This window comes from Salvelinus sp. IW2-2015, linkage group LG33 (assembly GCF_002910315.2).
Source record: "Salvelinus sp. IW2-2015 linkage group LG33, ASM291031v2, whole genome shotgun sequence".
Lineage (NCBI taxonomy): Eukaryota > Metazoa > Chordata > Actinopteri > Salmoniformes > Salmonidae > Salvelinus > Salvelinus sp. IW2-2015.
The window spans coordinates 36483067-36498128 of record NC_036872.1 but is presented as its reverse complement, the minus strand read 5'-3'; the positions used below and the strand labels follow the sequence as shown (position 1 = coordinate 36498128).

The 15062-nt window shown below is 41.2% G+C and overlaps 1 protein-coding gene across 1 annotated transcript; it reads left to right on the top strand.

Annotated features, from left to right (window-relative positions):
- The first annotated feature begins 2452 nt into the window (after nucleotides 1-2452).
- Nucleotides 2453-14785, top strand: nipsnap1 (nipsnap homolog 1 (C. elegans)). Its single transcript, XM_023979369.2, has 10 exons — nucleotides 2453-2604; nucleotides 4246-4364; nucleotides 4971-5016; nucleotides 5204-5298; nucleotides 5538-5608; nucleotides 7272-7412; nucleotides 13017-13048; nucleotides 13247-13341; nucleotides 13585-13668; nucleotides 14178-14785. Exons 1-10 carry the CDS (start codon nucleotides 2531-2533, stop codon nucleotides 14240-14242), a joined length of 822 nt encoding a protein of 273 aa, XP_023835137.1. The 5' UTR covers nucleotides 2453-2530; the 3' UTR covers nucleotides 14243-14785.
- Nucleotides 14786-15062: the final 277 nt, after the last annotated feature.

Sequence of the window (15062 nt, the reverse complement as noted above, 5' to 3'; positions counted from 1 at the left end):
TAGACATGACAGGTATGATTACTTTCCAAATGCACTGTAAATTCCACACAACAGTCTATCTGTTCATGCTAACAAAAAATGGGTCGATTTATTTTTTATTTTTTAGGTATGTTGTAGTTTGTTGATTCAGACGATGTGGAAGTATGTTAAAAACGACCTAACAAGCATATACAAAATGTTTATAGAATGATACAACATTTAATTATAATACTAATACATCCATTGTCGGGTTATGAGTAAAGTAGACAATTTAACATAGAAGTAACGAGAGTACCCTAAGGCTGTACCCTACTCGGAGGCGTGATCACGTTAAGCCCTGCCTCGCCGTGCGTATCTATAAGGCAAAACAGACGGGGTTGGCATAGATTGTTGACAACATGTAAACTATATTTTGTCTCCAATGTTTATTGAAAACATAAAAACATTTTCACAATGGGTACTAGTCTCTCAAATCCATTGTTACAGTTGTTGGTTAGTTAGCTAGCGAATTTGAGACATATTAACATTGACATGAAATCAGTCAAAACACATTAAAAAAATATGAAACCTTTATTTAACTAGGCAAGTCAGTTAAGAACAAATTATTATTTACAATGACGGCCTACCCTGGCCAAACTCTAAACCGGACGACACTGGGCCAATTGTGTGCCGCACTATTGGACTCCCAATCACAGCCGGTTGAATATTGTCCAAAATAATGAAAAAACAGAGCACAGTAGCGTACAGTGCTGAGAATGTTCTTTCTTATCTTTTAGGAGTACGGTTTGTTAATGAAGAGCAGCTGATTGGATTACCAATTTAGAAGAATCTATTTGAGATATCCAAACTGGTGGAGAGAGTACTGGGTAAAGTGAAGGCTGTGAGGATCACGAGAGGAGGACTTGTTTCGATTTTTTGTATTTCTGAGGATCAGAAGGAATGTGTGTTGCGTCTTATCCGATTTGAGAAGTTTGACGTGTCGGTTGTGTCTCTTTGGAACATGACACCCCTCAAGGGGGTAATATCTGGCGTCTCGTGGGAAGTGGATGTTGCAGAGATTAAAAATATTAATGGAGGGATTGATGCACATGGGATGAATTGTGTGGTGAATGAAGAAAAAGTGAAGGATATAAGTTATTTCATTTTTTGATATGGAGTCTCTCCCAACTCAAGTGCAGTTGGGGTATATTAACTACAGAGTCAGAGCATTTATCCCAAGACCAGTGCAGTGTGATCACTGTAAAGCTTTTGGACATTTTTCAAGTGTTTGCAGAAAGTTGAAGCCAGGTTGTGGAAAATATAATTTAATGTGTTATAAGTGATGACTATGTGACATGTTGTAATTGCGGTGGGAACCATGAAGACACGTCTTTGGAATGCCTGACAAGGCTGAAGGAGAATGAGGTAGCCAAAGTCAGGGTTGTCCAGAGCATTTCATATGCAGCGGCTGTTAAAACGATTGAGGGTTTGAATGGTGCTTCTGAAGAGTACATGTGGTGGATAGGCCTTCACTGCAGGCTGCAGGGGTTGCCTTTCACCAGCAGGACCCAGATATGTTATAAAGGTTAAATAAAAAATTAAATAAATATGTTAAAGGTTAAGAAGGTGGACTTTGTGGCCTTTATAGCTATGGTGATTAATGGCACTGCCAAAGTGGAGAGGAAGTCCAGGAAAATAGATATTGTGTATGTGGCTCCTGGCTGAGCGGTTCCTGGCTGGGACCGAAAGACTTCTCGGCAGAGGAGTTGCATGGAGTACTGTCACAAGCCTTTACCACCCTCTCAGGCTCTTGATATGGAGATTTGAAAGAAGAAATTAGTGGGAGTTTTGTTTTTGTCAATGTACTATTTTTATTTGGGTGGATTAAGTTTGTTTTCCCTATCACATATGAATTGTATTTTTACCTTTTTTTTTCAACCCTGTCCAGTTGGTGGGGGCAATACAGCTTTTTGGTTTGTAGTCTGTCATAAATCCCACACAAGAACAAGATGAAACGAGTCACTTACGATTCCCCACATGGCAGTTTATTTTCATCGTTGGTAGCTATCTGGCCATCCAGAATCATAACTCACAGACTTCTGCCACATTGAAGTGTGCGCATCGTTTTTGTGAAGTTGTCAGCTAACTTATGACAACAGGCACAACTCTGATATAAAGTATTTTTTCCCCAAGTTGTCGCTATTCCACGCATCTCCACATATATCATTCGATTCGTAACAACCTAACCATTACGAAACTTCTATTCAATCAAATAAGCCTCACATAGCAAACTAACAATTGCTTTTTTTGTTGACCAAATTCGATACTCATTGTCTTCCATACAAATAATCCCTCACTTCGTGGGTTTATTTTCGTGGACAGATTTTGGGCAGAGTAAAACCTCTCGCTTCGCCTTTTCCTCTCTGACTACAGCTAACAGTCAGATACTTATCCTTGGTTAAATATTAAACGGTTGATTCTGTTTAGCTCTCGTCATAACGTCACTACATAGGCCGTATATATAAAGATTCACACAAACGAGGGAAAGGTTTCCATTCAGTGTCTGGGGAAGATGGCGGCGACGTGTTCAATATTGCCCAAGGGCCAACTACTATACAGGAATGCTGTCAAGCTGCGGGTCGCAAGGTAAAGTGAAACCGTTGGAAGTTTTAAATGCTAACATTTACTCGCATCTTTGTTCAACAGAGAATGTACTTAACCTAATCTTACAAAGCGCAATTAAATACTTTGAGAATGTGAACCCTAATTATGTGAACTAGGTCGCTTTGAATCGTAGAGGGACGATATATCCAACAATAACTGCCTGCTAAATGTGTACGTTATGTGCAATTGTTGGTCAAATGATGAAGGTTCAACGATTGAAAGGAGGATACATCCTGATTAATGATGAAAAAGTTGCACTAACTGAGTCTACTAGCCTACTTTAATAATTTGCTGGGCACCTGAACTTTGACCCATTTCAAATGGGATCAACTGTGTGGTGTTATCACTTTTCCAATGCTGACACAATGTAACCAAACACTTTGACAACATGGCAACTGAATAAAACAAACAACAACTACTCTATCCTTTCCTCCTACTGCAAATTCAAGTCAGCATGCAATATTCCATATTCTATATTTTAAGCACTAATGGCAGATAAAGTGTGGTATATGGCCAATATACCATGGCTAAGGGCTGTTCCCTGCACGACGCAACGTGGAGTGCCTGGATACAGCCCTTAGCCGTGGTATATTGGCCATATATCACAACCCCTGAGGTGCCTTATTGCAATTATAAACTGTTTACCAAGATAATTAGAGCAGTAAAAAATCTATGTTTTGTTATACCCGTGGTATACTTAAGCAATAAGGCCAGAGGGGTTGTCGTATATGGCCAATATACCACAGCTAAGGGCAGTTCTTGAGCACAACACAACGCGTAGTGCCTGGACACAGCCCTTAGCCGTGGTATATTGGCCATATATCACAATCCCCCGAGGTGCCTTATTGCAATTATAAACTGTTTACTAACGTAATTAGAGCAGTAAAAGTGTTTTGTCATACCCGTGGTATATGGTCTGATATATCACAGCTGTCAGCCAATCAGCATTCAGGGCTTGAACCACCCAGTTTATAATGTCTGTTATACATGCTATATTGGCCATATACCACACCACCTCTGGCTTTATTGCTTAAATATACCACGGCTGTCAGCCAATCAGCATTCAGGGCTCGAACCACCCAGTTTATAATCCCACTTTTAAAGTGATCCACTGCTAGCCTACACTCAGCTTTTAACTGCTTTGCCAGCTTTAGCATTTCCATTCAATCCATCTGATTTGAGTCAGTGACACCAGAGCAGATGATCTGTAGGCCTGTCAGACTGCTTGGTCAATAACTTGATTCAACCAAGTTCTTCTGAGCCACTACTAATGGACAAATCCATGACACTCTTGGATTTCAAATGGTAACACATCTTCACAAGTAATATTGGAAATCTTCTATGCAATATCCAAGGCAGGTCCTTGTAAATAACACATGAGTAATGCTGTTCTCATTCAACTGACCAGACTAACATAAATGGCTATTGATCACACTCATACCCAGGGTGTAGGCTACTCATCATAGCGTGATAATTGCAGTGCCACCAGTGGACTCATTTAGATTTCATGGCCTATACTGATCAGACATGTTTCTATTGTATATCAATGCCAAGTTGCCTGATCCTGCAAAAACTCTAAATTCTTTTGATTCTTTAAATTCTCAACAACAAAAAATTGTGAAGGAGGTTTTCAGATAAAGGATGGTTCCAGTCTATGTTTGTGCACGAAGTGGAGGCCAGGAAAGATGCCCACTCCAACCTGCTGTCGAAGAGTGAGACCAGCGACCTCTACAAAATTCAGTGTATGTAATAATATATTATATCCTAGCTGCATCAACACATCTATATACTCTTCTGCAGGAGTGGTTGAGGTTCAATAATAAACTAAATGTGAGACAAATACAGAAAATGATGTTGAATTGGATTCATTTGCTTTGTACACGGCATAGCCTCTGTGTGACATTTTATCGATCCGTCTCTTTGGAAAACAGTGAAAGGATCATCATAATTTAAGGCATATTATTGCACCAAGGGACCTACAGGAAGATGCATGCAGATCTGGGGCTAAATAAAGTGAGAATGTGTAATTACATGGTATCATTACAATGCTATCATGTGTTTTGTTGTGACAAAAATGTCATTAGAAATGTCTAGTTCTCATCACATACTTTAACTTTGGATAGTTTGTCCTTTGACTTGTCTATAACTTTAGCCTGACCATTATAACCAGCAGGGAAATTGGGTAGGAAGACGATGATCCAAAAATAGTTTATTTGCAGAAGGAATAACGCATTAGTCTAATAATATGACTGATGCTGCTGAGTATGTTATATGATATTTCCCTTTTTTTAGCCTAATGTCCATCCACCAATATTCAGACTAGCTTATTCTGTCCCTTTCTCTCTCAGTTCACAATGTCAAGCCAGAGTGTCTGGAGGCGTACAACAATCTAGAGTGAGTTCATCTTTCATTTTTAGTTTTGCTCATATGTGCTGTAAATACTAACTGACAGTCTCCTCTTTTGGTAATTCACAGTAGATGTTTACTAGATATCTGTGAGTAGGACTGCACAATCGATGAAAATGCAGACATATACAGTATCTGTGATATTGTGTCTTTATACTTTCCCCCATGAATTCAGGTCTGAGGTGCAGCGCAAACTCCACTTAGACCAGGACTATCCCTGTGATGTTGTGGGGAGCTGGAATACTTGGTATGGCGACCAAGACCAAGCTGGTAAGTGGCAGAGACGTCGGTGCATAACAACAGTGTCACGAAACCCTAATCGACTGTTATCTAATATGATCTGTTGATGTAATCTTATGTTCTCTGTTAACCCTGATCTAATGTTATCACATACCTTTTCCTGAAGATAGGCCTCTTGTACAATGATGTCACTCACCAGAAGCATCTAGCTGATGGAGGTAAACAGTTTGGCCAATACATCACTGACCTCTGCTGTCTGTTTGTTGCAGTGCACCTTTGGCGGTATACAGGAGGCTACCCAGCATTGACTGAATGCTTGACCAAATTGAACAACAATAAGGTAGGCTGTGTAAACTATATGTTTTTAGCATTTTAAAAGCAATTAGAAAGGATGTTCTGGACAAATCAGTACCACAACAGATCATTCAAAATGTATATCAAGTTATGTCAAATATTTGTAAATCTGATATTGTTATATACAGTTGAAGTCGGAAGTTTACATGCGCTTAGGCTGGAGTCATTAAAACTCGTTTTTCAACCACTCCACACATTTCTTGTTAACAAACTATAGTTTTGGCAAGTCGGTTAGGACATCTACTTTGTGCGTGACACAAGTAATTTTTCCAACAATTGTTTACAGACAGATTATTTCACTTATAATTAACTGTATCACAATTCCAGTGGGTCAGAAGTTTACATACACTAAGTTGACTGCGCCTTTTAACAGCTTGGAAAATTCCAGAAAATGATGTCATGGCTTTAGAAGCTTCTGATAGGCTAATTAACATCATTTGAGTCAATTGGAGGTGTACCTGTGGATGTATTTCAAGGCCTACCTTCAAACTCAGTGCCTCTTTGCTTGACATCTTGGGAAAATCAAAAGAAATCAGCCTAGACCTCAAAAAATAAATGGTAGACCTCCACAAGTCTGGTTTATCCTTGGGAGCAATTTCCAAATGCCTGAATGTACCACATTCATCTGTACAAACAATAGTATGCAAGTATAAACACCATGGGACCATGCAGCTGTCATACCGCACATGGGGACAAAGATTGTACTTTTTGGAGAAATGTCCTCTGGTCTGATGAAACAAAAATAGAACTGTTTGGCCATAATGACCATCGTTATGTTTGGAGGAAAAAGGGGAGGCTTGCAAGCCGAAGAACACCATCCCAACCGTGAAGCACGGGGGTGGCAGCATCATGTTGTAGGGGTGCTTTGCTGCAGGAGGGACTGGTGCACTTCACATAAAGGATGGCATCATGAGGAGAGAAAATTATGTGGATATATTGAAGCAACATCTCAAGACATCAGTCAGGAAGTTAAAGCTTGGTCGCAAATGGGTCTTGCAAATGGACAATGACCCCCAGCATACTTACAAAGTTGTGGCAAAATGGCTTAAGGACAACAAAGTCAAGATATTGGAGTGGCCATCACAAAGCCCTGACCTCAAGCCTATAGAGAATATGTGGGCAGACCTGAAAAAGCGTGTGCGAGCAAGGAAGCCTACAAACCTGACTCAGTTACACCAGCTCTGTCAGGAGGAATGGGCCACAATTCACCCAACTTATTGTGGGAAGCTTGTGGAAGGCTACCTGAAACGTTTGACCCAATTTAAACAATTTAAAGGCAATGCTACCAAATATGAATTGAGAGTATGTAAACTTCATGTCCACTGGGAATGTGATGAAAGAAATAAAAGCTGAAATAAATCATTCTCTCTACTATTATTCTGACATTTCACATTCTTAAAATAAAGTGGTGATCCTAACTGACCTAAGACAGGGAATTTTTACTAGGAGTAAATGTCAGGAATTGTGAAACTGAGTTTAAATGTATTTGGCTACGGTGTATGTAAACTTCCGACTTCAACTGTATAAATTTCAGAGTATCCTCATTGTTTTGGGGGAAAGCATGGCTCTACTACTCGCTGACGTGAAACAACTATTCTTCTTTAGTTTACTAATTCATGAATTTCAAACAACATGAAACTCTTTTAAAGGACTATCTGCACTTCAGGAAGGAGAGGAGTAAAATGCTGGTCTCACGGCGGAACCAGCTTCTTCTAGAGTTCAGTTTCTGGAACGAGCCAACACCCAGAAATGGACCCAACATATACGAGATGCGCTCATACAAACTCAAGGTAAGACACTGATTGGGACTAGAAACATGCAAACTGTGGTCATACAAACTTAAAGGGATACTTCAGGATTTTAGCAATGAGGCCCGTTATCTACTTCCCCAGAGTCCAATGAACTTGTGGATACCATTTTTATATTGCATTCAGTTTTAAGGAAGTCCGCCAACTAGTGGTAACGCAATGACTGGACGTCTATGGGAACAGCTAGCATGCAGACTTCCAGTCATTGCTCTAATGCTAGTTAGCATTTGTTCGCAAAACTACCTCTTAACTTCCTTCGTACTGGACGCAGATACATAAAATAGGTACCCACAAGCTAATCTGACGCTGGGGAGGTAGATAAAGGGCTTCATTGCCAAAATCCTGAACTATCCCTTTAAGATAAGTCCTGCGATGACCTAGACATACGAATTGTGCTCATAGAAACTCAAGGTAAGATACTGCTGTGAGGACACCCAGAGATATACAAACAGTGGACCGACAGAACACAATGGACATCATGTACCTAAGATAAGATAAACGTCTACTCTCAAACACAACCATCACGTCTGGCTTGACTGTATCTAATGAGTATGTAGGCCTACGTCACACTGCATTTTGTACAGAACTGTATGTTTTGATTGCAGCACCTGCATGTCTAGGAGTATGGTATGTAAATGGGATGCTGTTGCGTTCTGTTGGTGAAGGACACGGGTGGTTATGAAGTTAAACGTTTCCTGTGTTCATACTTCAGTGTAATTATCTCCAGTAGCTAGATTTCCATCTAATTGGCGAAAGATTTTCATGCGAATATTCTAGAATCCGCATTAAGAAAATATGTGCATTTTTCCACCAGTGGCATGTTTCCAGCAAATGGACTTGTTCAGGGTAACAATCAGTATGTGATGATGTAGTGCACATAAAATGTACTTTTTCGCTTAAGTTTTATTTTACCTTTATTTAACTAGGCAAGTCAGTTCAGAGCTAATTCTTATTTTCAATGATGGCCTAGGAACAGTGGGTTAATTGCCTTGTTCAGGGGCAGAACGTCAGATTTTTACCTTGTCAACTCGGGGATTCGATCTTGTGACCTTTCGGTTACTAGTCCAATGCTCTAACCACTGTAGAGAATAAAAATCTATGTGTTCAATATGTTTACATTGCATTTTCAACTCTACCGATTAGTTTTATCACAGAAACGGTTGCATTAAATAGCAAATGTGCCTACTCTGGTCTTGCAACCTGCGCAATAGCTAACAGCTCGCAGATATACTGCATGTAGGCTGTGTGGGTTGTCTAGTCTACATCAGTGGAGGCAGCTGAGGGGCGGAAGGCTCATAATAATGGCTGGAATGGAGCAAATCAAATGTTATTTGTCACATGTGCTGAATACAACAATAACCAACAGTGCTGTTTTAAGAAAAACATTTTTTAATGAAAAATACAGATAAAGACTAAAAAATATATATTATAATTCTATAAGAAAAAAATGAAAATAAGATATTTTTTTTTTACAATATCAATATTACAAATAATTAACTAGCAACAGTAGCGAGGCTATACACATGGGATTCCGGTACAGAGTCAATGTGCGGGGGCACCGGTTAGCCGAGGTAATTGAGGTAACCCGCACTGAACTAAAGGGTAGAGCTGCCGCTTTCAAGGAGCGGGACTCTAACCCGGGAGCTTATAAGAAATACCTCTATGCCCTCCTATGAACCATCAAACAGGCAAAGCGTCAATACAGGACTAAGATCGAATCGTACTACACTCTGACACTCGTCGGATGTGGCAGGGCTTGCAAACTATTAGACTACAAAGGGAAGCACAGCCAAGAGCTGCCCAGTGACACGAGCCTACCAGACGAGCTAAATAACTTCAATGCTCGCTTCAAGGCAAGTAACACTGAAACATGCATGAGAGCATCAGCTGTTCCAAATGACTGTGTGATCAAGCTCTCTGCAGCCTATGTGAGTAAGACCTTTAAACAGGTCAACATTCACAAGGCCGCAGGGCCAGATGGATTACCAGGACGTCTACCCCGAGCATGCACTGACTACCGGACGCCGGGGACTTCCGGAGTTCATCAGATGCAAGGTGGGATCCTTGAGTGAGCGATTGGGACTGCAATCGGACCTCTTCTCCATCCTACGTTCCCGTAGCCGATCATCGATCCGGATGGTTAAAGCGATGAGTGAGTCGAGATCCGTTAGTAGTTTTCTGGTTGCCAGCTCATCCTTTACCTCCTCCGATAATCCGTGTGTCGAACAGCGCTTCAGGATTCCATGTACCCTCCGCTGCTAGCGTGCGGAACTTCACCGCATAGTCTGCCAAACTGAGGGTGTCCTGCCGAAGCTTGAGTAACTTCCGGGCAGTCTCTCTCCCGGACACCGGCGCCTCAAACTTTTCTCACCTCCGCCACGAATACCTCCAGACTGAGGCAGGAGGCGGATTGTTGCTCCCACACCGCCGTGGCCCAGGCGAGTGCCCTCCCGGACATTAGCGTAATAATGTACACTATCTTTGAGTGGTCTGAGGGTAACGAAGAAGGCTGCAGCTCGAAAACGAGGGAGCATTGGGAGAGAAAAGCCCGGCCGGTTCTGGTATCTCCATCGTAGCGCTTCGGGGAGTTAAGCGGGGTTCCCGGGAAACCGGGGTGATTGCGCTGCAACCAGACGGGTTACTGACTGGCTGGGAGGTTACCGTCGTGGTAGGCTGCCTGGTAGGCAACCCACGGAATTGCTCCCGCAATGCGTCCAATGCTAGGTCGTGACATTCGGCCACGTCCTGGAACCCTTCCATCAGAACGTGAAGCAACTCCTCATGTCTACTATTCATTAACTACAGCTCAACGTTCAACACCACAGTGCCTTCAAAACTCATCACTAAGCTAACGATCCTGGGACTAAACACCTCCCTCTGCAACTGGATCCTGGACTTCCTGACGGACCGCCCACAGGTGGTGAGGGTAGGCAGCAACACATCTGCCACGCTGATCCTCAACACTGGAGCTCCCCAGGGGTGCGTGCTCAGTCTCCTCCTGTACTCCCTGTTCACCCATGACTGCATGGCCAGGCACGATTCCAACACCATCGTTAAGTTTGCAGATGACACAACAATGGTAGGCCTGATCACCGACAACGACGAGACAACCTATAGGGAGGAGGTCAGAGACCTGGCCGGGTGGTGCCAGAATAACAACCTATCTCTCAACGTAACCAAGAGTAAGGAGATGATTGTGGACTACAGGAAAAGCAGGACCGAGCACGCCCCAATTCTCTTCGACGGGGCTGTAGTGGAGCAGTTTGAGAGCTTCAAGTTCCTTGGTGTCCACATCAACAACAAACTAGAATGGTCCAAACACACCAAGACAGTTGTGAAGAGGGTACAACAAAGCCTATGCTTACTTACAGTCGTGGCCAAAAGTTTTGAGAATGACACAAATATTAATTTCCACAAAGTTTGCTGCTTCAGTGTCTTTAGATATTTTTGTCAGATGTTACTATGGAATATTGAAGTATAATTATATAAGCATTTCATACGTTTCAAAGGCTTTTATTGACAATTACATGAAGTTGATTCAAAGAGTCAATATTTGCAGTTGTTGACCCTTCTTTTTCAAGACTTCTGCAATCCACCCTGGCATGCTGTCAATTAACTTCTGGGCCACATCCTGACTGATGGCAGCCCATTCTTGCATAATCAATGCTTGGAGTTTGTCAGAATTTATGGGTTTTTGTTTGTCCACCCGCCTCTTGAGGATTGACCACAAGTTCTCAATAGGATTAAGGTCTGGGGAGTTTCCTGGCCATGGACCCAAAATATCAATGTTTTGTTCCCCGAGCCACTTAGTTATCACTTTTGCCTTATGGGCCAATGTGCTCCATCATGCTGGAAAACATTGTTCGTCACCAACTGTTCCTGGATGGTTGGAGAAGTTGCTCTCGGAGGAGTGTTGGTACCATTCTTTATTCATGGCTGTGTTCTTAGGCAAAATTGTGAGTGAGCCCACTCCTTGCTGAGAAGCCACCCCACACATGAATGGTCTCAGGATGCTTTACTGTTGGCATGACACAGGACTGATGGTAGCGCTCACCTTGTCTTTCTCGACAAGCTTTTTTCCGGATGCCCCAACAATCGGAAAGGGGATTCATCAGAGAAATGACTTTACCCCAGTCCTCAGCAGTCCAATCCCTTACCTTTTGCAAATATCAGTCTGTCCCTGATGTTTTTCCTGGAGAGAAGTGGCTTCTTTGCTGCCTTCTTGACACCAGGCCATCCTCCAAAAGTATTCGCTCACTGTGCGTGCAATGCACTCACACCGGCCTGCTGCCAATCCTGAGCAAGCTCTGTACGTGGTGCCCGATCGCACAGCTGAATCAACTTTAGTAGACGGTCCTTGTGCTTGCTGGACTTTTGGGCGCCCTGAAGCCTTCTTTACAACAATTGAACCGCTCTCCTTGAAGTTCTTGATGATCCAATAAATGGTTGATTATTCAATCTTACTGGCAGCAATACCTTGCCTGTGAAGCCCTTTTTGTGCAAAGCATGATGACGGCACGTGTTTCCTTGCAGGTAACCATGCTGACAGAGAAGAACAATGATTCCAAGCACCACCCTCCTTTTGTAGCTTCCAGTCTGTTATTCGGACTCAATCAGCATGACAGAGTGATCTCCAGCTTGTCCTCGTCAACACTCACACCTGTGTTAACGAGAATCACTGACATGATGTCAGCTGGTCCTTTTGTGGCAGGGATGAAATGCAGTGGACATTTTGGGGGGGATTCAGTTCATTTGCATGGCAAAGAGGGACTTACAATGAATTGCAATTAATCTGATCACTCTTCATAACATTCTGGAGTATATGCAAATTGCTATCATACAAACTGAGGCAGCAGACTTTGTGAAAATTAATATTTGTGTCATTCTCAAAACTTTTGGCCACGACTGTATATGTAGGTAGAGGTAAAGTGAATATGCATGGATAATCAACAGAGAGTAGCAGTAGCGTAAAAATGGAAACCATGTGTTTGATGTATGTGATAGAATTCCACTTATTCCGCTCTAGACATTAACACGTGCCCGTCCTCCCCAATTAAGATGCCACCAACATCCTGTGGTCTACATGATGAGATTATTATGGAAAATAGCGATAATATTTTTATTTGTCAAAAGGCAGTCAAACATCGATCATCATGTCACCAAAGTAAGACCCTCGATATTTGTTAGAAAGCAGTGTCAAGCTCATCACCGTACACTTTCACCACCCTGTGAAGTTCATCATTACTTATTTCATCTGTAGCCTAATAAACGGCATGGTTTTCCAAGTCATGGTGGGAGGACCACACATTATATCATTGCATGACTCCAAGTTTACTTCAATATGATGGTTATTATATAAATATTTGTGCATCAAAGCCTTTCGACAGCCATTTCCCGCATAATTAATTTTACAGACACAAAAAGATCCCACCATGTCAAACTAACACATTATCTGTCGACATTTATACATTTATGTCGTGAGAGAGGCGTGATCATTTTTTTTATACGATATGACTTTACTTGCATAAAAACTGGATGGAAAAGTGGTTAAAGACATTGTTTTTCTTTTTCTCAACCAACTTTTAGCCTGGAACGATGATTGAATGGGGGAATCATTGGTAAGACTTCTCATGAGACTGCAATATGTACATTGTTTGAAAGAAATGTGCATGTACCATATGCATCTAAGTTGCATGTCATTTTGTAAATAATTAATGCAGAAATAAAGCTGGTATACAATAAGTAATATCAGTAAATGTTTCAGTAGAATGTCAAATATGTCCAATATTGATTGTATTCATTACCTATCTTGATAGGGCGAGGGCTATCAAACATCGACAGGAGAACGATGAGGCAGTTGGAGGGTTCTTCTCTCAGATAGGAGACCTGTATGAAGTTCATCATCTGTGGGGTGAGTTGGCTGATGATACCCGTATGCATAACATTGACAGTATTTTATCAAATGAAGCCAAACAATGCTGTGTTTTTGGAATTATCCCAATGAGTTTGTGACAGACAGTTTACTACTGTCAATACACGCACTATGGTGCAACACGTTGGATTATTGTTTATTATGTATGTCAATGTCTTTTGTACCTGCCCCTATTTGTATATTATGAACACATGCATACTAAATAATTGATTCCATCTACAGCCTATAAAGACCTTCAATCCAGAGAAGAGACAAGAAACTCTGCCTGGCAGAAGGAGGGATGGGATTCTAGTGTCTATTATACAGGTAGGAAAGAATACACACAAAACAAACACATAGACATCAATCAAAACCTCTCTGGCAATGCATTGTGCTTTTTGTCTTCAACTGTGAGAGAGGCTTCAGAATAATGATGTTTTTCAATTGCATCAAACTCTCAGTATTTCACTATGTTTGTATGTCTAAATGAATTGTCTTGTGGGTTGTCGGATCAGACACTGAAGTACATCCATGATGTACTGATAATTTCAAATAATTTAATGAAAACCATGTATTACTCCGTCTTGACAAAATATAGGCTGCTGTCTTTTTATCAGTGTTTCCCAACTTCGTTCCTCGGTTACCCACAACAGTACCCTGGACAAACTCATCCAGGACTTGATGATTAGTTGACAAGTTGAATCAGGTGTGCTTGTCAGTGGCTACAATAAAAATGTGTACTGTTGAGGGTACTCACGGATTGGAGTTGAGAAACACGGTTTTAGATGTTTGATGTTGACCTCTAACCTCTCTCTCTGTCACATCTCCTCTCCTAGTGCCTTTGATCAGGAGCATGGAGTCTAGAATTATGATTCCTACAAAGAGTTCACCTCTGCAATAACCAGATTCAGTCAAGTTCCCGTTCTGGAAGACCAAAGCGAGAACAGATTATGGGCGTTTTTCCATCGTGTCTCTCTCTGTCTTTTTCTCTTTTGTTGTAGGTGCAGATAACTTAGGCCTACCTGTAAAGCTTGAATCTATGAACTGTGGTAGATGGAACCTTTTGATGAAAACTAATGTTTTGATGCACTGGCAAGCCCTCAGTTTGAAGACTGCATTCAAAATAGAATCCAGTTTCCATTTTTGCTACCATGGTGAATAGGGGAGAGATTTTATTTCACCTAAATTGATAGATAAACTATATTTCAGGTGAATTATGTGCCAAACAAGGGAAAGGCAATCTTCAATAACTTCAATAAGGTATGAAGTAGCTATGAAACTGTGAATTAAATAGCTATGATAGGGAAATGAACTTGTTGCTACTGTATTATGATTATGCATCTTGAGTGTGTGAACATACAGGAGTAAGAAATGCCTACTCAGTGGACATGTAGAAGCTAATGCCATATCTCAGGTATAAGAAACCTATAGGTCAATGTGGGCTAATGTGAGTCTCTTCCCTTGTCAACCATCTGAAGAAGCGAATCAATAGATATAAGTAGATGCATCTTTGAACTGAGAAACATGAACACTGGATTATTAAATGCTAAGTAATCTTTTTCTATGTTTCATTGATTGTGATAGTGTCATGTTAATCTATTGAATTTAAAATAAAATAAAAAGTTATACATATTATTTGACCTGGAAATGTATTAAATGTATGGAAACATGTTTTTGCAGTGGTGGTATTTCAGACCCCAAGTTACAAACAGTGTTCTAGA